Raw genomic sequence first — 27245 nt, 5'->3', positions numbered from 1 at the left:
TAAAATCTCGTGTCGCCCAAGGAATGAGTCATCTTCCTTGGAATAGAGGGAGTAGTCTATAGGGAATAGATAAAGATGAGTGTTTCATGCGAATTCTTATAGATTAGTTTTTCCATTGAACCAAGTTCTTGGGATCTCCAAACGTGATGGTTGGGTTACCACTATGACAATTCTTTAGGTTGATGATTTCAAACTCATTCTCTCTAGCAATTTATTCATTTGATCACGATTTAACTCTTTGGTTAGCAGATCCGCTAGATTTTCAAATGACTTCACAGTCAACAAAAATAACCCCTGTTGTAATCAAATGTCTCACGATAATATGTCGAGACTTACCATATACCCAAACTTAAATCCAAAAGCATATTTCATATTCACCAACATTTTACACTTTTAAAATCTTACCTATATAATATCACAAATTATACAGAAAAAATAATAAATATTAATTTATCTAAAATGTATTAGAAAAATAATTTTTAATCGATTAAAAATCAATAAAAGTAAATATATCAAATTGTAAAAAAAAAAAAGATATCCTCAATTAAAAGTTTAAAGATGTACGTGTACTGAAGTATGATTATTAGACCAATTTATTCTAGCTATCTCAAAATTCAGTTAGATATATTTACATTAATTAGCCCAATACCCATTTATTAATTATTTGAAATCCATTTAACTAGGTAATAAAACCTAAAAAATATGCGCTCACTTTCCGTCGTCTTCGTTATTATGATTTCTTCCCCAATTTGTGCATCTCCTTAAGCAGCTGATCCTTCTCTTCATATACAAGTAATTATCTTCGAATATAAACAAAAAAAAGGATGGGTTTAACCACAATTTTTAAAAAATAAAAGAACCGATTTGCGATGAGTTTTAGAATATAGTTAGAGCTTATTTAACTGTAAAGATTGATCATTAAGTATGGTTGCAGGTTTCAATATTAATTTATTACTATAATAATTAATAATAATAATGGTAACATAGCAAAAAAATCATAAATTTATTGTTATTTTAATTATGGAGGAATGAAGAGTTAAAAACGGCTACAAATCCATTTATTTTTCAGAGGATGCAAAGCGCAGATACATACTACAGTACATATTTTCAGCCCAGCCCAATTAGTTACATTTGGGGCAGTAATTAAACAGATAAAATGTGGTTGGGCTTACAGCCCATTTGGACAATTGGAAATGCTAGACTTACAATTATATTGGACAAGGTGCATGTGCAAAAAAAAATATCTATGTTTGTGTATGAAATGTGCTCAGTTATTAGCACGAAGGAGTGGTGAGTGAGGTGGTATAGGTGAGTGAGGCGACATTATACGAGGCGAGGTGGCCATTTTTCGCGACGTAAAGCTCAATTTCAAGTTCCTTTGCCACGACTTGGCCCCCTTGCCTTTCTCAACGAACATCCGGATCCTCCCTAGCGCGATCTCTAAGGTCTCGTCATCCATATTCGCGAAGCAAACTCTAAACCAACCCGGCTCGTGGCAGTGGAAGGACGAGCCGGGTGACACATTCAACTTCACCTCATTAACAATCAGCCTCCACAACTCCATCTCACCATCAAATGTGGGCTCTTTCAATAGTTGCCTAAGATCCATCCAACAATAAAGCCCAGCATTGCTCTCCAAACAACCTATGCCCACTTCTTTAAGCCCTTTAGTAAACGAGTCGTACCGGCTCGCCAGCCTCCTCCTGCTTTCAGACAAGTACTTGTCCGTAAATTCTTCGTCCAACAACATTTTCGCCAATAAATGTTGCGTTTGGGAGGAAACTAGTCCGAAGCTCGACTGCTTCCTAGCACAACTAACCACGTGGTCATTGTACGAGTACAAAATCCCGACCCTAAAGCCGGGGAGGCCCATGTCCTTAGACAAACTGTACACCACGTGAATTAGGTCAAGGTTGCACTCCATCTCCTCCGCTACTTCCGAAATGCTCACAAATCGCGGTGAACGGAACACGGTCGCCCCGTATATTTCGTCGCACACTAGATGGATTTGCTTCTCATTGATGAATGTTACTAGGCTTCTTAAATTGGTCTTGTCCATTGTCGTGCCTAATGGATTTGAAGGGTTTGACAGAATTACCCCTTTAACCTTGATATTGGCTTTTTGGGCATTCTCAAATGCTTCTTCAAGGTCTTCTTTGGTCATTTGAAAATTGTTCGAGCTTTGGCACGTTACCGGTAGTAGTTGGACTTTGGTTCTCCATCTCAAATCCCGATTAAATCTGCACGCCAAAATCAAAAGTTTAGGATATAATTATATGTAATTTATATACCATAAATAAATCAAATTAGTTGACATATGTTGTGCACGTGGTCCACGCTGACTAGATAGAGTCTAGATTGAGCTACAAATTGACTTTTAGCATATCAATTCCACAAGTCAATTACTAAACATTTTATAATATTATTCATGTTGAAAATTCCATATTTAATGAATTAGTGGGTGGGTGTTGTGGTCAAGTTCAAGTATAAAATTGATCACACCCGAATAGTGGGGTAGCACAATCTGAAAATATAGTAGTTGTAGCAGCTAGAGAATCAAGAAAAAAGGTTTGGAAAAGTGACATATAATTTGTTCCTTGTCATCTCAAAACATTCTTTGAAAAAGAGTTTTGTTTAAATGCAACAATATCATGTGTGCTACCAACTTCGGCTCCACCGAATTAAATCTGGATGGACACGTGTACGGCGCAGATTGTATAACATAGAACGTGTATTAGGTCTCAAGGGCGTGTTTAATTTATTTGGAGGAAGTAGAATGTTTGTTGCTTGTTACATTATGTTTGTTATTTCGGCACGTAAGTAAAGTTTAGTGATACATAGAGAGCAGAACTTATCTGGTGTAGTATAGATTTCGGAAGAAATAATTACGACACGATTGTGACGCGTGAGAATAAATAGGTGACCCCTTTTAGTAGTTACGTAACTAAATATTATTCTGGAGTTTAAAAATTTTTATACTATTTTTGATGTGTGATGAAGCGAGTGTAGAAGCTAGGAAGAGAGTACTATTATTAATTGCAAAACGTGTAAGGTGGACTAGAATTGTGACTTACGCAGGATAATACGGAGACGGCACGAGAAATGCATCGCCGTCGTTAGCCAAACAGAATATAGCAACCTCATTAGCTCCGGTTGCTCCACCCGCCATTACTATGCGATCTGGATCGAATCTCACTCTTTCGCCTCGTGCTTTTTCCATGAATCTTGCCACTCCCTAAAACATATCAAAATTTAACTAAGCTTCTAGTATAACTAATTTTTTTTATTAATTGATAGTATTATTATATGGAGTATGTATATATATACCTTTCTGAACTCGGGCAAGCCGTGATAGTCTTGAAACAATGCCATGTTTTTGAATGCATGGAGTCCTTCAGCGTTGCAGATGGAGGCCTCCGGATTTGCCTTGATCCAATCCAACACCATGTCCAGCGAAAGCTGATTTTCGGCGAGGCCCATTTGGATGACTCCATTAGGGTTGGTGATGGGGTGGAAAGGGTCTTTGTCATAGGCTTTCCATCCATCGAAATACGGTGAGTTTTCGCCGTGTTGATCGCTGGTGGCGAGTTTGGATAGAAGCGCTTGGGATTTCACCTTCTTTGTACCTTCCATTTAATATGCAGAAGAAAAAGACTAAGAAGAAGATGTTGAGGCTCTTGTATTAGTGTGTGTGTGTGTGTGTGTGAAAGATTTTGCTAGGAAGGGAGGATGAAAAGATGAAGTTATTTGCATTGGGGAAAATGAGCTACTTATATATAGGGGAATGACCAAGCTAAAGGGTGACGTGGACTTACACATAGAGAAAGTCGGTTTCAACATTCAAACCTTTGGAATATTTTCTACCAATACACACGTAAGATTGTTTTCTTACATATGTGCTAATTGGTCAAATCCTTCTTAAATACTCCCTCCATCTCACAAAATTTATCCCATTTTATCATTTTCATCCGTCCTACAAAATTTGTTCAACTGTAATCTTATCAAAAATAGATATTAAATACACCCCTCCATCTCCTTAATGTGGGACCCTTATTCCACTACACACATTTATTTAATACAAAGTCAAACAGTTTTTAAAATTCGCATCAGATTAAACTGGGATAAACTTTGTGGGATGAAAGAAGTACTTAGTTACACATGCATTGAAATTAATTATATTTATCAATTATTTAAGATATTTCTAATTCCTTTTATTCTCATATAAATTTCCTTTTCTTTTATTTTTTTTATTAGATATTTTATATGCATCCTCTTAATGGCGTCAATTCAAAAGGCTAGCAAGATTTGATTATATCAATACACACATACTATTAGAAATGGGCCACTCACCCCTTAAAAGATCTCATAAGGGGGAGGGTTATCCACACTTATATAGAGGAGCTAGGATCATCACCAAGCCAATGTGGGACAAGATATTAGAATTTTAACACGCCCCCTCACGTGTGGGCCGGAATGACACATCGGATTCCATCACGTGGGTAGGCAAGAGAAGAGATAAAGAAAATAAACTCCATCATCGACTTGGGCCCACTCTGATACCATATTAGAAATGAGTCACTCACCCCTTAAAAGGCCTCATAAGGGGGAGGGTTATCCACACTTATATAGAGAAGCTAGGATCATCACCAAGCCGATGTGTGACAAGGATATGGAGAATTTAACACGCTCCCTCACGTGTGGGCCGGAATGACACATCGGACTTCCATCACGTGGGTAGGCAAGAGAAGAGATAAAGAGATAAACCATCATCGACTTAGGCCCTCTCTGATACCATATTAGAAATGGGTCACTCACCCCTTAAAAGGCCTCATAAGGAGGAGGATTATCCACACTTATATAGAGGAGCTAGGATCATCACCAAACCGATGTGGGGAACAAGATATTAGAATTTTAACACATCCACATCTTATAAGCCCAATTTATTTATATATTAAAATGTGCATATACAGACATGTGCAATTTTTTTTTTTTTTTTAAACCTTGAACAACCTCGTGATATATGCATGGATATAACAAAATCATTCACAGTCAATCACTCACTCAGTTGTTATAAATTATCGAGTAGAGCCTAATTAGGTTTAAGACACAAACAAATTTTACAAGTTTAATTGAACATAAATTCATGATCACATGTGTATTGTTAACAAATAAGTTTAATAGCATAATTACTTAGGAGCAGTGGCGGACGCAGGATTTTGATACTGGGGGGTCCAAACTAACATTATCAATTGTTGCGTACTTTTAGTATCAATAAGGCCAGAAACAATCACGACATGAACAATACAAATATCGTGAGATAAATAATTTAAAAATGAGCAATATAAGGTAAAGTACATATGAAGATAGTGTCAATGTCGAAATAATTGAAGAATATAATTTTAAATAAAAAGCATAACTTTAATTTTAAATAATATGAATATATACGCTTATTAATGTAACTAAATAATTATTTTTATTCTAGGATTATAAAAATTACTACTACTACTTTATGATGTTACAATGACAATTTTTACACAAATAAAAATTATATAACTAGAAAAAACATAAATAAATTAATCTAGCCGATAAAGTAAAAAACTATGAATAAGTTAATAGATAAATAAATCTATTTAGTTGCCCTAGCTTCGAGAAATCCCAAAAATGAACATATATTAGCAACCGCAAGGAATCGAACCCGTGACATCCTTGTAACTTGGCCAACTAATTGACCAACTGAGCTATGGACTAACTTGATAATTGAATTATGAACTATATATATAGGAACATCGAAAATGAGTGGGGGTTCCAAGGGCCCCCCATGCCCCTTAGTGGGTCCGCCTCTTCTTAGGAGTACTATTTTTTTAAGTATATGGATTTCAAAGTAAAATTAAACTAAGTTTTGCTCATACAAGTGCATGGAAGTGATATGTGTACCGTACATAGTATTAATAAAGTCAAATGATGAGCAATATGGTAGAGCATATTCAAACCTAAAGTACGATGATGTCGTGTGACATTGAATTATAGTCGCCACGCGTGCCAACGCTTAATTTACACATAATTTTAGGCAGAAATTTATCTAAAGTTGCTAAACTTTGATGATTTTGGTTCATTCATTAATTTCTATATACATATAAAAAAGTATGTAAGTCCATTTATATATAATTTGATGCTGTCTCAAAGCAAAAGATTCGTTAGTTGAAAATCACACCCTAGTGAAGTCATTATTAAGGAAAAACTATATATACGTTTAATAAAAATATCTTAACAATTTATAATCATATAAAGTATATGAACGATTGAAAGCTAACACTAAGTTCTTAAGTACTTCATGTTTTAGTTCTTTTTTACTTTGTGCATGCTGTGTAATCGCCTGAGTTAGGGTGTGTTTTGTTTTATTGTACTCTGTTAATTTATTCATATCTCATAGTCATATTTATTTTTATTTTCATGTTCATTAAAATTAGTAATCTTCCCCTTATGATAAATTTTTCCATCTAATGAAGTAAGCAAATTATATCATAATTATTTGTAGTGAGCGGACAAAGTATTTTTTTTTTGGCTAGTATGAGTATTTTTGTTTGCAATAGTGCAATCTTTCTTTTGTTCTATCGATGGTTATTTTTCAAAAAAAAAATACTAATAATGATTTTTCTTCTACCCACATAATAACTTGAACCTTCAACCAATTAATTGAAGAAGAAATGTCTTATCAACTGATTTGCACTTTATCATCTACTTATTTTGTTAATGGCCTTTTTGATATGCTATTTCCCCTTCTTTTTAAACTTCCCCACAGCTTTAGATTTGAACATTTTATTACTCATAAAAAATAGTACTCCGTATACTAGAATATTTATATTGATTCCTAAGTATTATTTTGTTAATTCTCATACGGAGTATAATTTGTACACTTTATAATGATTATTTTCAGATATTATTTTTTATGTTAATAATAATTTAGAATGTAAAGTACAATTTTCTCAAATTTAATTAAAGATTATAATTTCATCAAATACTCTCTTTGAACTTGAAAATGATACTTGGCTACTTTATTAATTATTGTTACCAAAATAATAGCACTAAAGATCTAGAAGGCGTACCCTTTTTCCACATATTACCATTTAGAACTTCTCCAAATCTGACCATGAATTTCAAGGATGGGAGGAGTAAACTAAAAGGAATATATTAAAGACAAATATATAAACAGCGATTATAAATGATAAGTAGTGGTTAGAACGTCAATCAACATAAAATTAGATAATTGGTGCTCAAAGAAAAGTTTAGAGGATGTATGTGCATTATTAATGTCATTTTAAAGATATAAAAACGCGAAGGAATTTGGTCCAAATTTTCTGGAACGCGCTGCACGACGCAATAAATGGGAAGTGTTATAGTTTTCAAATTATTGCCTAATATGAATTGTAAATGATGCAAGTGCGTCTTGGACGGAAACAATATTTGCCTATTTCAGCATCGATTTTGATTAGCCTTTGGGATGTCCAAAGAGCCATGCACACAATTAATAATTGTCGGATATTTAAGTTTGATAAATATTACTAATTACAACCCTATAATTGGAATTTGAGCATCTACATGACTACATATACATAATTCATTTAAAATCGACCCATAAATATTAATTAGTTAAAAATAAATTATAATATTACATGGAGTATTTATATTCTACAATAACTTCAGAAAATGTTACTCCTAACTTTATAAATTTAATATCTGTAGAATTTGGAAAAGATTAATAATTTTATTGGATCTTTGTATAATTAAATGTGTGAATTTGTCATAAATATTTTAATTCAAATCCTTTAAATAATTTCTTTATAATAGAGTCAAATTAGTAAGAAAAATAGTACTAGAATTAATAACAAATTATTAGTACGGAGTAGGTAGCAGTCTAGCACATTGCATCGTTCCTAAAATATAGGAATATGAGATATCTTCGTTACTGTCGCTTTAGTTTCTTTCTTACCGAATGTACCCACGTTTCATTTGTTTGATTTGGGTATCCAAACCAAACATATTTTACACAATTAAAATATATAGTTATCTGCTTAAATAATTCAGTTGGATTTTGTTTTTATTATAGTACAGTATGTTTTATAAATATTGTTGCAATAGTAACAAAATATATGATGCGTACATGCATAATTTGTTTAATAGTAGTAGTAGAGGATGTAATCAATTGCTAACTAATTATCAATTCCAAATTGAGATCAATTTTCAATCATTAGATTAGAAGATCTCGTGGTTAATATAATGCCAAGTGTAATATATTTTAAATTTAACTAATTATTAATTAAATAAAAAGTGTATTAATGTCAAATCTTATATGTAGTAATTATAACTAACTACTTTCTCTCTCCTCAAAATCATCTCAAATCTTTAAATTTACGTAATTCTCCCAATTTAAATTATTTTTTCGCAAAAAATATATCAAATTAAAGATAATTTGATTCCAACGAGATCTCAATTGCATATGTTCCGACGATGTTTGGGTGATGAAATTTGATAAATTATATTTCAATTTTCGTACATGTTGATAAGCAGTTTTTATCAACAAATGCAACAAAAAATCTCAATATATTGTAGGCAAAATCTCAATATTATGCATGTCCAATCTCAATAAAAATGTTTTGATATTTTCTTGTCCTTGTATTGATATTCTAATGTCATATTGTTGATATTTGTAATACATAATGTTGATATAAAAAAACACCCACGAAAATTATCATATGATAACATAATGACGATATTACCCTTTTGTTGATATTTTGTCTACTATTTATTGAGATTTGTGAGCTTTAATCTCATCCACTCATTTTTAAATCCAATGGTGGAGATTTAGTCTTGATTTTGGATTAAAGTGCTATAAGCATTAGAATAGGACCCCTAGTAGTAGTATCTACTTTGACTACAAATTTTAGAAAATACTATTCCCTCCGTCCCACTCTTCCTTTTCAAAATGTCTCATTTTAAATAACATATTTTCAAAATAGAAACGTCATTCTCTCTATTTTTTCTCTCGCTTTTGTTTTATTTTCTCCATTTTATATATAAAACAATACTATATAAAATTTCTGTAATATAAATACTCCACTTAAAGTGGGACAGAAGGAGTATTTTTTACTGTGACCATTTTATATCGAAAACCCAAAATCAGATTTAAATAAAGTACTGTACTATGATTCTTTTAGCAGTTAACCCAAACTAATTAAATAAATTAATATCTCACTAACTATTTTTACATGTGTAAATAGTGAGAAATGTCACGTGTAGAAAGGGACACGTGGCAAGGACTTAGAAAGGTTGAATAGGGACCTTTTCTGGTTGGTATATTAATCATGAATGCATAGTTTAAATCATGTGGGGCGGTGTCAATATACATATACTTCTATTAATTTTTTTTTGGCATTTATTACTACTGTATATTATTCTAAAAAATTCGAATTGTAAAATTGTAGTAATGGATTTAAGTAGAGTCGCTGAAACTACAATTAACAAAAAGTGGTTAAAAGAAAACATAAGGAAAAAAAACAATTGACTAGTCGATATATAGATTATCTGTAAATGTATGTACATGTCACCGGCCTATGTTTATGTCATTTATTTGATGTTGATTTAGTTAGTTCATCCCTTTCGTTTTAATGTCATGACTCATATCGTCCTAGAATTTTGGAGCCAATCATATATCTTCTATCATCCCCACACCGTCCATATATTACAAATCATATAATTCACCTATTTTAATTTATTTATTTTTTGTTAAAAGCTATATATATATATAACCAAGTCTATAATTTATTTATATGTATATGAGTACTCCAATTTTATTAATTAGATTTTTCGACTTATAATTTGGTATATTAAACTAGGGTCCTATTCTAATGCTTTTAGCACCCTAATCCAAAATCAAGACTAAATCTCCACCCTTGGATTTTAAAATGAGTGGATGAGATTAAAGCTCACAAAATCTCAATAAATAGTAGACAAAATATCAACAAAAGGGTAATATCGTCATTATGTTATCATATGATAATTTTCGTGAGTGTTTTTTTATATCAACATTGTGTATTAAAAATATCAACAATATGACATTGGAATATCATCACATTTTTATTGAGATTGGACATGCATAATATTGAGATTTTGCCTACAATATATTGAGATTTTTTGTTGCATTTGTTGAAAATAGGCTGCTTTATCAACATGTACGAAAAAATTGAAATATAATTTATCAAATTTCATCACCCGAACATCGTCGGAATATATGCAATTGAGATCTCGTTGGAATCCTTATTAAATTATCTTTAATTTGATATATTTTTTGCGAAAAAATAATTTAAATTGAGAGAGTTACGTAAATTTAAAGATTTGAGATGATTTTGAGGAGAGAGAAAGTAGTTAGTTATAATTACTACATATAGATTTGACATTAATACCCTTTTAATTTAATTAATAATTATTTAAATTTAAAATATATTACACTTGGCATCATATTAACCACAAGATCTTCTAATATAATGGTTGAAAATTGGTCTCAATTTGGGATTGGTAATTAGTTAGCAATTGATTACCTCCCATAAACTATATTGTGATTATAACTTCAATATTATGCACGAGATTATATGTGTCGCGCTACGTATATATTATTTCTATATAAAAAGCATAAAATATATGAAATACATATAAAACATATTTAAAAATAATTTAAACTACCGGACTGATATAAAATATGAAACTGGAATGGCAATTTAGATTATTATTATTGTTGTTGTTATTATTGTTAATCCACGTAAGTAAATATGTGTAACTCACGTGATGCAACTCATGGAAGTGATATCATTATCCAAATACGATTTTGATCATTTTATTTCTAAATTATGGAATGCTTAACTTTTGACTAAAAAAATGAATATTTCAAAGATATATACGCATGCGATAAGGATGAAAACTTGAAATATAGAAGTTTGTTTGTGGTCAATTCCACAAGGATGCACGCAGTCATCAAATTATTAGAAACTAATTTACTTAATATGTCTTCATTATAATTTATATTGATTGAAGAACATCGTTCACACCGACCCCTTTTTTGCTAAATTTGGGTTCTCCTTGCTTTAAACGATTGGACGTCTTCTTTGTTTATTCTGATAGTTAATTCCTTTTAAGAATCTATTATTGAGTTGAGTATCTGACTCTTTATCTAATCAATCCTAAAAACGAGTTTCATTTACTTAATTTTTACATACAAAATGAAATATACAAAGCGTGTGGAGGTGCAACAAGCCGTATCTCCCCTATATCAATTTCTTCAACTATATAACTATCGAGAATATTTAAAATTTAACTTTCTTTTTTGAAGTTTTTTCTCTTAGAAAAATCATAAAAGTAAATACTCCCTCCGTCCCAGATAATTCGACCCAGTATTCCATTTTGGGCCGTCCCATATAATTTGTCCCACTTCACTTTTACGTACCATTTTTTGTAGTGGACCTCATTTTTTGCACTAACCCATTCCTACTCACATTTTATTATAAAACTAATACTTTAAAAATAGGACTCACATCCCACCAACTTTTTCAACTCACTCTCCATTAGATTTTTTAAAACTCGTGCCGGGTCAAAGTGTCCCAAATTATCTGGGACAGAGGGAGTATACTTTACGCATATATAGTACACGTGCATTGAATATGTATGTTTTGTAAAAGGACACTTAAGTTATGTGGAAACGACCAAATATCGTAATAATAATAGTACTTAAATAGGTCCTTAAACATTCACACTTTTTTAGTTATGGGTATTTTTGGTATTGAATATGGAAGAGTTGAAGGATATATTTTAGCACTATTCATATTTATAAATTAATTAGTATAGTACTCCATATAACACTGATATGGGATTCGTTTTCTAAGTATTAAAACGTGCATGTAATTCTGACTAATTAAAAGATCGTAAATAAAAAAGGATTTAGGAAAGGGGTAATAAGCAATGTGTGAAAAGTTGACTTGAATCGTAAATCAATTTTTCAAAAGCAAAATATGTCAATTTTCAACTTAGAAGAAAATTTGTGGTTGACTATATACCAATTTTATAAAAGCAATAATGTTTTTACTTGAGCGTGAAGCTTTTCCCACATAATTCATATTGCGATTTTTACCTTTTAAGCACAAAATCGTTGACACTGCCTAATTTCAAAATAAATAAATAAGTCAAATTATATACTACTCCTATTAATTATTCAAAAGATCACTCTAGATTTAGTATAACAAAGCGCACGAAAAGAAGATAATAGTGAAGTTTTTTTATTAAGTAACATATCTCTGAAAATATAAAGAGCCGTGATTTTCAATTATATAATATACTACTATTAAAAATTAAAATAGTATGAAATCAACTCGTATTTGGATAGTTATAGTGTGCACGTGTACGACATGAAGTTGCCATTTGAGAATGTTTTATAGGCCAAATCTGTTTATATTCATAAATCACAAATCTTAGTTAAGATACCCAAATTTTAGTAATCAAAACACTAATTAACTTTGTATCACAACTTCAATCAAAATTCCACCGATACGAACATTTCATAGAAAAAAAAAGGCAATAACGAATTGGGTCAAGCTTGTAATTGGTTAATGATTCTTCCCAACACAGAACTAAAGTTCAATCCATGAACAATATTCTTCATGTCGAATATGTCTTAGTAATATACTTTCTCATGGAATTAGTCTCAACTGTTGAATAAGTTCATTTCAACTAGCTTTATCTAGCCAAATTCTATTTAAACTCTTTGTATTTGATTTTAGTTGTATATCCGTATTTGCATATTCAGACTGGTCTTCTTAATGTTGCACACTCAGTAGACAGGTTAGGTGAGAAATTGGATTTATATTCCAAATGTATTTTACTTTTATGAAGATGGAGCACTTATTTGAATTTTTTATACACGTAATCCACTTATTATGTTGAAATATAATATATTCAACCATATTTGTTGATGTGCTAAAGTTAAAATGGAAAATGCTTTAGATATAAAGTCTTTATGATAACTTCCGACCACATAATCCAGAATTAATTGCATGCAATTTGTAATTTTATTATTTTATTGTCTCATAAGAGAGGTCAGTTATTACAAACTCATATTAATATATCACACATAGATTATGAAGGCAATCGAGGGATTTGTAATTCAAATAAGCTTTCTTTCTGTCTATTTCTTTTGAGATGAATTCACATTTTTAGCGTTTAACAAAAATTTTAGACTAATTAGGTACTAAATGACTTGCATTTTGTCTCCTTGACTTGTGAGCTGGGACAACATAAGTGAGGACCACCTTTACGAAGAGAGGTAAAATAATCTAAACTAGTGTTTGTTGAAAAACTCATATTTATGTTCACATCGTCGACTTGATGATAATCTTGTCTCATCTATATATACTTGAACAATCATCTTCTTTATAAGGTTTTTTAAGAGGGTGCATGGATGAAGTGCTGAAGAATAAAAACTATTATATCCGTCCTACAGTAGGAGTCCGCATTTGATTCGGCACGAGTTTTAAGAAATGTAAAGAAAAATAAGTTGAAAAAGTTAGTGGAATAAGTGTCTCACGTTTATTTATTAGTTTCATAATAATGAATGTGAGTGGAATGTGAGATTCACTTACCATTTATAGTAAAAGTAAAACTGGACTCTTATTGTGAGACGGATTAAAATGGTAAAAGTGGAATCTTATTGTGGGACAGAGGGAGTAACAATTAATAGAAATACACTATAGTGCGTAATCTATCACATTATTGATCCATTAAGCTTATTAAGCAATTCACACTTCGGTGTTCCATCATTTACTCCCTCTATCTCCGAACATGAGTCACATTTTTCCATTTTAGTCTGTCCGCGAATAAGAGTCTCGGTTCACTTTTACCATAGATGATAATAGGGTTCCACCTTCCACTAACTCATTCCGCTCACATTTCATTTAAAACTAATATATACAAGTGGGACCCTTATTCTACTAACTTTTTCTATTCACTTTTGTTAATATTTCTTAAAATATGTATCGTTCATAAATGAGACTCCTAATTATGGATGGAGGGAGTACAAGATAATGGAATGAGTACAGTTTCATATGCAACGAGTAATGTTCATTCCACACACATCCACACACGTACTTATTGTATGTAGGAAATTGTAGAGCTAAAATTCCAATTTCGAATATTACTTATATAAATGTAATGAATTTTTGTAAAATAATATAACATGATTTTTGCATCTATATATTCGAAATCGGGATCATGAGTTTATTCAACAAAGTAATGGATCCATCTTAAAGCCTCAAAATTGAGAGTTAAAATTGGCATCTCACAGTTTTGTCCTAAAATAGTTTATTTTATCAATTTTATGTATATATCATATTTGTGTGTTTATCGTGGAGTAGATGGAGTTATCGTTCACGTCCCAATACAAAATTAAGATATGTCAATCCATTTCATGACTTATTATAAGATACTATGACAACTATTCCCAACAATACTGATTGATCTATAATGATGTATTGTCCACATCGGATATGACAACTACAACATATCTAATTTTCTTCAATAATTCCAAACTAATATTCAAACGCAAAAATTGTTCGAGCCCATCTCATTGTGATAGGTGAAGATCCAAATTTGGATCATCATTTAAAATTTAAATGGATATAAATTTGGATTTGAATCTAGACTCATTTCAATTTTTGAATCTAGACGCATTTCACAGTTGAAATGTTTCACATATATACTACTCCATCCGTTCTATTGTAATAGAGACATTTCATTTTGCGCACTCGTTTTGAAAAAATAATTATAAATAGTTAAAGTGGAGAGAAAAAGTAAAGAAAGAAAGAGAATATTATAGATAAGACTCTTCTCTATATTATTCTCTCTTTTATTTTACTTTTTCTCCACTTTAACTATTTATAATTATTTTTTCAAAACGAGTATGCAAAATGAAATGCCTCTATTACTATGGAACGGAGGGAGTACTTCAATAGTACTCCCTCTGTCCACCATTATGAGTCCCGGTTGAGCATTTTAGATCGTCCGTCATTAGGATCGGAGTCCCCGTTCACTTTTACCAAAAATGGTATGTTGATCTCACATTCCACTATTTTTTTTTCACCCACTTTCTATTTCTTAAAACATGTGCCGAATTCAAATAGGACTCCTAATGGCGAATGGATGGAGTATATTAAAAAGGGTTTCCTCGAACAAATTAAGTCTTCTACTGTTCAATTGATGGCAGACTTAATATACATTGATCAAACCACGGTAAGTAATTGTTAATTCTACAGTACTCATTAAAATACTACCCCACTTACAAAGAAACGCAGAAACTTCACCAATCAGTAGCAAATGAAAGAAATAGTAGTAGACAATCTATATTTGTATGAACGGATTATCCTAAATTTAATTTCTTTTGTATCTATATTTTTCGGAGTGCTGGTTTGATTTCATTTTCTCAAATAAGAAGAAAACAAGCTTTTGAATTCATTAATTTTATGTTGGGGTTATAAGGTCACATAATTATTTAGAAAAAACGTAGGGATTGTGAAAAATGAGATGGTTGTCGAATCCAAAGTCATAATCGTTAAAGAGGTGAACTCATGAGTCATGACATAATTGGACCCGCATGTCTGGTTGTCTTCCAATATGTAGTTTTCATTCTATAAAACTTGATTTTAGAGATTTCTTTTCCTACCCAACAATGTAACTGCAAGCTGTAAAGATGTTCCACGTACGCTTGCAAAATCAAAACATAATTATCCAACTAAAACAAAAACTATTCTATCATGAAAAAAACAAGATAATCATACGATTATATTTCAACAGAGAGAAAGAAAAATGCATGCATGCAAAAAGAAATTCAATGCTGTATTAAAATTAGAAGCTTGATTATAAACTCCGTGATTCTTGATTCCAATAGTTGTTGAACTAGACTAGTCACATGCTCTACACAAATACAGAAATACTATTATTCGGCTTTAAATTGGAACAGAATAATCTTTTCAGATTTTTTTACCTTTCTAGGGAAATTCAAAAAATCTTTACTAATTATTTTTTTGCCACATTTATCATATATTCATGTAGTGATAAAATGAAAACTTATATATTGTACAAACTCAAAACTCTTCAACACAGCTTCAATACAATATCAACACAGTGTAAAATTTTAAGATTTTAATGTCAACACAGTATCAACACAGCATCAATCATTAACTACCGTTGAAATTCTGTTGACATTTTCATGTTGATGCTTTTTTGTGATCTGTTGACATTTTTCAATGGTCCAAATCATAGTTTTGAGTTTGTACAATATTTAGAGTTTTCATGTGATCACATCCATATTCATGTATGCATAAGATATCTCATCTGATGGATTCCTGGAAAACCTTCAAGAAGAAACATTTCATATTTGCTTCTAAATCACAAAATGTCCAGTTGTCACTTATTACAAAAGTCACTTGGTCAAACTGATTCAAAATACTCGTTATGGCCAGTTAACTCCATATAATTTGTTGTCATTGAATGCGCATATGAATAACCCATACATGTTTCTCACTGTAATTGTGCCTAGTCCAATAATCCAACATAGAAATTTGGTGCATAGTACAAGACCAGACTTTATAAGCACACCACGGTGCTCGAAAATGGTGAACACAACGTGTGCTCGTAGGTGTTGATATTCTGAGCACATTCTCGTGCTCTTAAATTTCGAAAAACACATTGACGTGCTCACAATTGGCTTGCACTTGAAAAATACTCACAAATAGATTTGACAAGACTAGTAAAAAGCATTCTTGGTCCTGGTCCTCGGAAAGTGCTTGGAAGGTGCCATATTCTAAGCACATATTCTTTTTTCCGATGAAGTTTTGCTAGTTCGCTGAATAATTTTTTTTTTTTTTTGTGTTATATGTAGTATTCTCTCTGTCTCATGCTACTTGCACATTTCATTTTCGGAGCGTCCCAAACTATTTGCACTATTTCTATTTTAAATAAAAAATTATGGCATTTAATTAAGATATTAGAGTTAGTTCTGTGTCCCTTATTAAGTGTTGTCTTATTACATTTAAAATTCTAATTTAATTACACTAATTACTCATGTTCAAATTTACGCTGTCAAAGTGAAAAGTGCAAGTAGTATGGAGCGGAGGGAGTAGTAAATTGATAAATTAAAGGAAATGGAAAAGAAAAGCTAAGACTACGTTTATCGGTGAGGTGGTCGACCGCCACCTCAGCCCATATTTAAAAAAAATGGAATAAAAGGCCTCTCTCCCAACCGACCGCTGTCTCTCCCAACCCAAACACCAACCAGGCGGTCTCCCTTCCATCATCCAATGAGATTATGCCAAATGGCACAATCTCATTGGTTGATATATTTTTTTAAAAAAATTTATATATCTTTAATATATTATATTAAAAAATTATAAAAATTATATAAAATTCATAATTTTTCTTCCTCTATAAATAGAGACCACATTTGCTATAGTTTTGCAACAAAAAAAAATCATATATTCTCCCCCTATAATCCTCCTTGTTTGATACAATTTCATATTCTTTTTGTTTCCTTTGTTGTTAACTATGGAGGATGATGAGGTGCCGAGTTCGAGCCCTCTTGACCTCAGTTGTAATTTCCTCCTTTCTTAGGAGTTTATATATAATATCCTCCTTCATATAGGAGTTAATTTTTATTAAAAAAAAAAAAAAACTATGGAGGATGATGAGATATTCTCCGATTCCCTAAATTTCAATCCTTCCCAAAACATCAATCCTTCTCAAAATTTCGATCCTTCCCAAGATTATTTCCCTAGCTTTGATGATTTTCCGAATTCTAATCAATTTCAAAGCTCAGTTCAAAACCAATCGTCAAGCAAAGACAAATCAAAAACCAACACGAGTGCTTCAAACACTCCACATGGTTGGAATGAGCAAGAAGACATGGCATTAATGTATGCTTGGTATTTCTTCAGCACAAATGCAATTGGTGTCACTAACCGAACTAGTTTCCATCTGTGGCAGAATGTTACTGATCTGTATGAGCAAACAAGAAAAGAAAATCCAACAATGGGTCAACCAAGAAGTACGGAGTCATTGAGACAACGCTACAAACGAATCAATGCAAATGTCTCAAAGTGGATTGGTGCATACAAACATGCGAATGATCGAGCTACGAGTGGCCAGTCTAAAGAGGATATTGAGAAAACCGCTCAACAACTGTATGGTAAGAACAAGTTTACTCACCATAAGGTTTTTGAGGAGGTGATGAGATACAATCCCAAGTGGAAATTGAAATTGAATAGCACTGGTTCAACGCGTTTCCAGCCAGATGAAGATAGTCTTGAAGAAAGTCGTGGGAGCTCAAAAAGGTTGAGGACTAGTGAGGATGGAGGACCTCAAATCGACTCCACTCCTGAGAGTCGTTCTTCTACATTGTAACGTCCTATTGGGAGAGATCAGGCTAAAGTTAAGGCTAAAAGAAAAGGCAAAGAAGTTGCAACACCATCATATACAATTCCTAATTATTTCACTGCAGCACTGCGTGAAATGAGAGTCACACGTGAAAGGGAATGTGATATTCAAGAACGGAAAATCAAGGCAGCTATCCTTACTCCGTTGATGGCTAGGAGGGACTTAACTCCAGAAGAAGAAGATCTGAACGCGCTCTAATAGCATATTGTTTGGGAAGTGATCGTAGTTTATCTGTTTTCAATGTATGTTTCTTAGTATGTAACTTTCAACTTCTGTTGTTTAGTATGTAATTTCAATTTCTGTTGCTTAGCATGTAACTTTTATTTTCTGTTGCTTAGTATGTAATCTCCAATTTCCGTTGCTTAGTATGTAACCTTTAATTTCTGTTGCTTATGTAATTTCCAGTTTATGTGATCACAAATAATGGAAGTATGTCTACATGACAAGTCATTTTCTACTCACAAGTGATGGTAGAATCCAATAGAAACCCATCTGATCATGAAAATCAAAGTATGACTACATGACAAGTCATTCTCTATCACAAGTGGTGGTGGAATCCAATAGAAATCCATGTGATCAAGAATAATGGAGTATGCCTACATGACAAGTCATTTTCCACTCACAAGTGGTGGTGGAATCCAATAGAAACTCATGTGATCACGAAAATCAAAGTCTGACTACATGACAAGTCATTCTCCATCACAAGTGGTGGTGGAATCCAATAGAAACTCATGTGATCAAGAATAATGGAGTATGCCTAAATGACAAGTCATTTTCCACTCACAAGTGGTGGTGGAATCCAATAGAAACCCATGTGATCACGAAAATCAAAGTATGACTACATGATAAGACATTCTCCATCACAAGTGGTGGTGGAATCCAATAGAAACCCATGTGATCAAGAATAATGGAAGTATGCCTACATGACAAGTCATTTTCCACTCACAAGTGGTGGTGGAATCCAATAGAAACTCATGTGATCACGAAAATCAAAGTATGACTACATTTACAAGTCATTTTTTTAACAAGTGGTAGTAGAATCCAAGGAAAACCCATGTGCTCATAAATGATAGTAGTGGAAGCCAATACTCAACAAATAACTTCTATATATTTACCTATATGCTTCACGAAAATTACACACAAATCCTCTCACAATTATTGAGCCAACTATCCCTAAAAAATGTCATCAAGTTTTAATTTTGAAGCTTCCAATCTTCTTGAAGACAATGAATGGGAAGAAAATAAATGTTGAAAAATCAGCAACTCGATCAACTAATCGAGGATATAGCTATTTGGCCAACAACTCTGTCTTCACAACCTACAACCCACACGGTTAGAGCTAGAAGGAGATACATTGAAAGGAAACGTGAGAATGGTCATGATATTATTTTCGAGCAGTACTTTGCTGAAGATCCAATCTATCCTCCAGATTTTTTCCGAACAAGGTATCGCATGCGAAAACCTTTGTTCGAAAAAATAATGAACAAGCTCGTCGAGACCGACAACTTTTTTGTGCAAAAGCGTGATGCTACTGGTCGGCTTGGTATGTCTGCCATTCAGAAATGTACAACAGCGATGAGGGTGTTGGCCTACGGGACGGCGGCCGACTTGCACGATGAATATTTGAGAATGAGCGCACAACTCATTCGCAAATCTCTCATCAAGTTCGTTGAAGGTGTAATTTCTAACTTCGGCGATGAGTACTTGTGAAAGCCCACCGAAGAAGACTTGGCAAGACTTCTGCATATTGGAGAACAACGTGGGTTTCCAGGCATGTTGGGTAGTATTGACTGCATGCATTGGGAATGGAAAAATTGTCCCACTTCATGGGCTGGACAATATGCCGGAAGAAGCGGGAGTCCGACAATCATCTTGGAAGCAGTAGCATCTCAAGATCTGTGGATCTGGCATGCTTTTTTTGGAACTCCAGGTTCGAGAAATGATATTAATGTGCTTGATCAATCTCCTGTTTTTGATGATATTTTGGAAGGTCGAGCACCGAAGGTCAATTACATAGTAAATGGCCACGAAAAAAATATGGGGTATTATCTTACTGATGGCATATATCCTCAATGGGCGGCATTTGTCAAATCTATTCCAGGTCCACAAACGATGAAGCACAAGTTGTTTGCTCGACATCAAGAGTCCGCGCGAAAAGATGTTGAGCGAGCTTTTGGTGTTTTGCAAGCTCGTTTTGCTTTTATCAAATGTCCATGTCTTATTTGGGATCGTGATATTATGGGGAAAATAATGATTGCTTGCATAATCTTGCACAATATGATAGTGGAAGATGAAAGAAGCACATATTCGAACTATTGTGATCCAGCCGAATTTATTCAAGATCGACTTGGACAAAGTAGTCGTGAGAATGAAGGTGGAGATGCGAATAATGATTTCATATATTCTACGAATAGGATCGCGAGTCTAGCTTCTTACATGAAAAATAAAGCCCAACTTCAAAACAGAGAAGCTCACAAAGCTCTGCTAAACGATTTGGTTGAGCATATATCGGCGAAATTCGGCAATTCCAATTGAATGTCTAGTTTTCATCTTATGTATGAGTACCAATTATGTATTTTCAATTTCGTATTTCAATTATTGTAATTTATGTTTTTTTTAAGTTTGTCTCTATAATTTTTAGTTTGTCATTTATTGTGTTTTTTTATAAATTTTATTATGCAATAATAAATATTCATGTAATAATATTATTATTTAAAAAATGATATAAAAATAAATGTATAATAGTGTGATTGGGTGGTCATTGATAAACCATGAAAATAGATGTAGTTGGGTTGGATGAATATTGATGATGTGGAAAATGATGTGGAAGAGATAGAAATGAATTAAATATTAAAAAAGTGAATGGTTGAGTTGGATTGGATGGTTGCTGATAAACATGGTCTAATGCAAGTATTCACAAACTTAATAGTTACACAAATACGTATACTAGTTCAAATCGTAACGAACTCAACTCACTCCAATTGAATATGGGCGTTTCTCCTATGTAGAAAAATCGAGGACAAAAGTTTTTGAAGATCTAGAGACAGATGCACGTTACAATTTAAATAAAGAGGGCCAGGAAAATAACAACACTAAATCATTACAAACAAAATAAATTTAAGATTCGGACGAATCACCCAACATTGTCCATGTTTCACAATCTTCCTCAATTTCTTCCTTTTAAATACACACGAATTTCAATCTCCAACCATCATGCACCCTACAACTTAACTAATTTAATTTTGATCAATGGCTTCGATTGCTTCTACCACACAAGCTCCTCCACCCACGGCCGCCCTCAGCCACCTCGCCATTTCATGCGCCAGACCCGTATCCCGTTATTCAGCATCTCTCAAAGGGGCCCGGTGCTAAGACTGGCGCCAAAAATCAGCCGAACCCACGTAACAAAGTGGAGGGTTTTGAGCGCGGCAGCGCAGCCAGACACTCTGCAGGTGGTGCAGAGCACGATCGCGAAGCAGTTGTCGGTGGAGGAGTGCACAGTGACGCCACAGACCAAGTTTGCTGATCTGGGCGCAGACTCGTTGGACACTGTGGAGATTATGATGACGTTGGAGGAGAAGTTTGGGGTCTCCGTCGGAGAGAGTGGGGCCGAGAGCATCGCCACCGTGCAGGATGCCGCCGACTTGATCGAGAAAGTCAAGTCTGCCGCACCTTAATGCAATCACCACTGATTCTTTCATGGATTAAAGTTTAACATGATCGATATTAAGCAGTGCATCGCATTGGGGTAGATACTAGATTTTGCTTCGATTGCAAGGAATAACCATGCTTGGTATGATGGAATGGAATGAGGGTGGAATGGAATGGAGGTTGGAATGGAATGAAGATAGAAATGAAATATCAATTTTCTTGGATTTCCTCTGTATTTTCATTCATTCTCTCATTCATTCCATCACACCAAACAAATGAATAGAATGGAAGTAGGACTCACATTCCATTCCATCATACCAAGTAGCCCTAACAAGTGACATAGTATTAAATTTGAGAATAATTTCTTTTCCATTTTTCTTACTCTAATATAACCAGCGTGCACTTCAATGATTTTCAAAATTCTTATATTCGGCATATTAAAAACGTTGTTACTGCTGCAAATTTTTAACACAGAGAAAAGAATTCATAATACTTTAAACTTTCCTTAGGCATTTGGTCTTCTTGTTTATAATAATTCAATGGTGCAATGCAGTGGTGGACAATGTAATTGCAAGCTGTAAAGTGGAGTAGTTCCAACCATGCAAAATCAACACCAAACTATCCAAGAAAAATAGATAATGGATCCAACAAATAACCAAATAAACTACTGCGAAATCGGTGGCGGAAAAAAACGCGTGCGTGCAACTTTACTCGAATACAAAAAAGGTTTGACCCTTGCCCCTGTGATTCTGTCTCGACGAGACATTCCTTTTCAAAGATCTTTGCAATAATCTATTGATAATTTCTTTTGACTTGTGTGCTTTTAAGTTGGATAAAATTATTTGAGTTTAGTTTGAGAGGACAATTGCATTTTTCTTATTCTTTAGTACCACGTAAATCTCCCTCGAGCAGAGTTATGTAATTTGGTATTTATAACAAGTACAGCAGAACAATGTTTCATTTATAAATAGAGAGATGCATGTTACAATTTAAAGCTCTATATTACTAACAAGCAAAATAACTTGTCTGAGTCCATCACTAACCAGTCTTTCGAAAGAAGTGCTCAATCTGCAAGACTCCTTTTCCTCCTCTCAACTTGCTTTGTTTGCCACTTTGCTTGCATTTAGAATCCTGAACAACGATGAAATCGCCAAAATGATTTACTTGTGATGTGAGTTATGAAGACAGAAAAGTAAGCTGTATTTTCAGATTGACAAAACTGTGTAGTGAATAATGTTAAGACTCCCACCACTGATGGTTGATGAAGTGGTCTCATAACCTTGATTCGGCCACCTCTGCCATCAGCTCCAACTGCAATTAAATCGCCTGCTTTTGAATTTGATCCTTGGTTCTGACCTTTCTTGCACCATTTTCCCAAGTGCCAGTTGGTTCCATCAGGGCCGAGTAAGCCGCCAGTGAAGCAATGGTTATCTAGAAATTTGGCAGAGGTTGAAGAACTATCTCAACTCCGTATATAGGGACGTGACCAAAAAAATAACTATTTTCCAATACAGAAGAACTATCTCAACTCCGAATATATTAAAATTTTCAGCACAGTGATATAAATTTCAACACAATTTTGTGTTGATATGTAAATTTACATGTCAACACAATGGCACAAGTTTATCAACACATATTTTTGTAGATAAACTTACGTCTTTGTGTTGATAGAGTTCAGATAGTTCTTAGTTTTGTATTGGAAATCAGTTAGCATCATAACACGACCTTATATATATAATAAATCACACCCTATTGTAAGCAAGAACGGCCTAAGAATTTATAGATTTAAACTTACCAGGTTCAGAAACTGGATTCGATGAACTAGTCTCTTTTCCATTATGTACTGGGGTTTGAACAGGATTATTGGTGTCCCCAATGCATATCACCTCATCATCTATGTTAGATGGAACTTCCTCGGCCCGTTGTCTCTTTCTACTCTTTCTCAAAGACAAAGAGCGAGATACTTCAGCTTTGTTGTCAGAGTTTACCAATTCTACATCATTTTTGTCAGCATGAAAGTATTGGACTGGTCTTGGATCATGGCATTCTTCAACAATTATGTTGTCATCAGCACAAGGTGCTGAAGTTTTGTACGAGGATGCTTGCATGAAAGTAGAGGAGCATAGTTTATCCTTAACTTCATTTGTTGAGATAGGGACTGTAACCTGTTCATTACGGTCATGAGCAAACCCAGGTAACTTATCGTTGATTGTGCATTTTTCAGCCACATGCTTGGGGAATTCTTCTTCCTCCAAAACAAATGATATATCCGGGATATCATCTAAACCAGCCTGATTTGTAGGTCTCTTCATTTGATTATCATGTGAATTGCGCTTCAGTTTAATATTTTGATCTTTTAGCACTCTCAGAGCATCATTCTCCTTCATTTCAACAGCAGTTGCAAGTTCTCGGACCCTCAACTAAATAATAGTACTGAGTATTAGTTTATTCTAAACATGAATTTACAAGTTCATTTGTATGGATCATGACTTACTTTCAGCTTCTTAATCTTTTTATTAGCATTCTCAAGTTCTTCACAGCACCGAGCCTCTCGTCTTCCTAAATCATTGCACTTGGCCAACAGTTCCTTGTAACTCCTGCATGGAGATATCAGATGCTGATCAGTTGTGAGAACCAAAAAGATGATAAAGATCACAGAAACCACTTGCAAAAAGCTCCAAATCTGTAAGATAAAGGGCATTGCTCCAAATATAAATACTCTTTACTTTTTATGAGCGTTCAAAGATTTTATCAGAAGATAATTTCCTTCTCTGCTGCCACCGTCATTTCCTAATGAAGCAAGTTTCATGGCATCATCTTCTTTCAAGTCCATATCATAGGCCCTGTATAAAAATGACGAAAAGATTCAGTGAGCAACAAAAGGTTTTATTGTAATGAAACATGAATGTTGTGAATGTAACACTAGCTTTTCATACAGTCTAAATGTTGCAAGTTCCCTTGCCAAAGCCATATTCCTCTCTTTAAATCTCATGCACTCCATAGTTGATTTGTCAAGCTCCTGCAAAATGATGCACTGGCTTAATGAATTCATGCTACACTTATAGTCCAGCATAATTTTAAATCATGGTCCAAGTTCCTAGACGCCCACAACATTTCAATGATGCACAAACATATTGCTTACCTCAGATTTCGCACGAAGCAACTGCTTAGCGGTTGCTGTCTGAAGTACAGCTTCATGTTTCAGAGCCACCTCAATTTTCAGTTGCTCACTGCACATGAGGAGCTACAGAAAAGTAAACATTAAATGGTCAATAATTTCAATGTATATATCCTTGGCAGGATATTAGGGAGTCCACATTGCATTAAAACAACCACTCGCTGGGTGTCATTTTCTTGTCTTTATCCTGTTGTAAAATGGGGATTAAGTATTTCACATAAGTATATTCTGTTGTGTCTGAATTTCCAATTTTGCTAGAGTTGTTGCAAATGTAGAAAATGGTCAAAATCCAAGCTGCTAAACAAACCCTGATTCTATCATCACTCCATCTATTTAGTACTAGAAGAGATAAGCTAAGTGAGCAACAAACAAGCTATAGAATGACCACAACTCCAAGCTTGAGTAAGATTTCCTCAAAAAGAAAAGTTCAATGAATTACCTCATCTTTAACTTCCTGAAAGTCTTTCTGTTGCTTCTCCAAGGACGAAGAAAGGCCTGCAACTTTTCCCTCCAATCTATTGACCTCTCTCTGCAATTCCTCAGGATTTCCCTGGCAGTCGCGTGGCTTTTGAGAAGAACTATCAGTTGAATCACCAATCGACTGGAAATAAAGGCGCCCGACATTTGCTTTTGTGCAGGCTTGTTTGCATATAGGACAACTCCTCTTCTTCACATTGGGACAGTACTCAAACCATTGTTGTAAGCTATGATTTTCAGCAAATACAAAATGTCAGATTCACTACTATTTTAAATGAAGGATATAGTCCACATTTGCTGGAATTCCTTCATTAACCATCAATACAGCCCAACCCCCAACATTCACAGACATAATTCACGGCTCTCCTAATCAGGAAAAAGGAAGAGATTCTTCCAAAATTACAAGTGTGCGTTGAAACTAATACATCGAAAGCTACAAAATGAAAACGATCCAAGAAGCATATCACCATCAAAATGAGTTTTTAAGCTTCTACTTTTACACACACGCAAATGGCACTCTTTGCGCAAGTTCCTTGAATCAAAGAATAACATTCATCATTTCAAGTAAAATATCTTCATAACACACAAGGATAACTCCAAATACAGTGAACTAAGAACGCAAAAAAAGTTCGCAATCCATCGCATCCCCTATGTGACGGATGAAACTTTAGTCGCTTAAGCCCTCCCCAAATATCTCCACCAAAAACAATCGAAAAAATATCAGTTCCGTTTACTCCGACATCTCAAGAATCAAATTTGGAATCAATTAAAACACAAGTGTGGAATTCAAATGCAACTCACCAGAGCTCGTGAAAAACGTGGCCGCATACAGATATTGATTGAAGATCTTCTACTATGGGTTTCAGATCTTCGAAGCAGATTGAGCATATGGTTTTCACGAACGTATTGCTGTTGGAATCGTCATTGCTAGCCTGAACCATAGCGGCGGCATTCTCGCAACAATCCCTTCGATTCTCTTCGATTTATTACTTTGGACAAAGAATTTGAAATTTTGAGAAAATGGGAATTTGGCGCTGGAAAAGAATGGCTCGCGGAAAACATTTTCACAAATTTCGTTGATAAGATCAATGATGTTAGCCCAATTTAAGTTGGGCTCAATTGGAGCCTTTTAGATGACTAGAGTCTTTTGCTCATTTTAGTCCACGTTTTAAATCAATTAAAATTTCCTTCAAAATCATCGGAAACTTGTGATTTGTGACCGCCTAATATAAGTAAACTTTTATGATTCAAAATTAGAATTTAATTCCATCTACACTTTATAAGAATTTAATAAAATTTTAATTGGGTATAGTATTTGAAACGTCTCTATATATACCACCTTCCAACACGACGACAATAGCATGATGAGGTATTATAATAGTCAATAAGAGCATTTCCGGATGAAAAAACAAAAAAAAGC

At 33.7% G+C, this 27245-nt stretch overlaps 3 protein-coding genes and 1 pseudogene across 4 annotated transcripts; 2 read left to right on the top strand and 2 right to left on the bottom strand.

Moving 5' to 3' along the window:
* Positions 1 to 1033: 1033 nt before the first annotated feature.
* Positions 1034 to 3710, bottom strand: LOC125207816 (1-aminocyclopropane-1-carboxylate synthase-like). The gene is made up of 3 exons (XM_048107314.1): positions 3328 to 3710; positions 3075 to 3235; positions 1034 to 2240 (listed from the first exon to the last, which is right to left on the bottom strand). Exons 1-3 carry the CDS (start codon positions 3631 to 3633, stop codon positions 1268 to 1270), a joined length of 1440 nt encoding a protein of 479 aa, XP_047963271.1. The 5' UTR covers positions 3634 to 3710; the 3' UTR covers positions 1034 to 1267.
* A 16054-nt stretch (positions 3711 to 19764) lies between these two features.
* LOC125206270 lies at positions 19765 to 21054 on the top strand (annotated as a pseudogene).
* A 625-nt stretch (positions 21055 to 21679) lies between these two features.
* Positions 21680 to 22360, top strand: LOC125203388 (acyl carrier protein-like). The gene has a single exon (XM_048101722.1). It carries the CDS (start codon positions 21837 to 21839, stop codon positions 22194 to 22196), a length of 360 nt encoding a protein of 119 aa, XP_047957679.1. The 5' UTR covers positions 21680 to 21836; the 3' UTR covers positions 22197 to 22360.
* Positions 22361 to 23110: 750 nt separating this feature from the next.
* On the bottom strand, positions 23111 to 26813 carry LOC125204911 (E3 ubiquitin-protein ligase TRAIP-like). Of its 2 annotated transcripts, none has more exons than XM_048103683.1 (9): positions 26627 to 26813; positions 25788 to 26052; positions 25313 to 25414; positions 25107 to 25189; positions 24897 to 25013; positions 24665 to 24767; positions 23966 to 24590; positions 23420 to 23601; positions 23111 to 23301 (listed from the first exon to the last, which is right to left on the bottom strand). In XM_048103683.1, exons 1-9 carry the CDS (start codon positions 26764 to 26766, stop codon positions 23209 to 23211), a joined length of 1710 nt encoding a protein of 569 aa, XP_047959640.1. In that variant the 5' UTR covers positions 26767 to 26813; the 3' UTR covers positions 23111 to 23208. The 2 variants fall into 2 exon arrangements, with proteins under 2 accessions (XP_047959640.1, XP_047959641.1); XM_048103684.1 differs by having other exon boundaries at positions 25313 to 25400; positions 26627 to 26764.
* Positions 26814 to 27245: the final 432 nt, after the last annotated feature.

The sequence above is a fragment of the Salvia hispanica genome, chromosome 2 (genome assembly GCF_023119035.1).
Source record: "Salvia hispanica cultivar TCC Black 2014 chromosome 2, UniMelb_Shisp_WGS_1.0, whole genome shotgun sequence".
Lineage (NCBI taxonomy): Eukaryota > Viridiplantae > Streptophyta > Magnoliopsida > Lamiales > Lamiaceae > Salvia > Salvia hispanica.
This window is presented reverse-complemented; position numbering and strand designations above follow the sequence as displayed.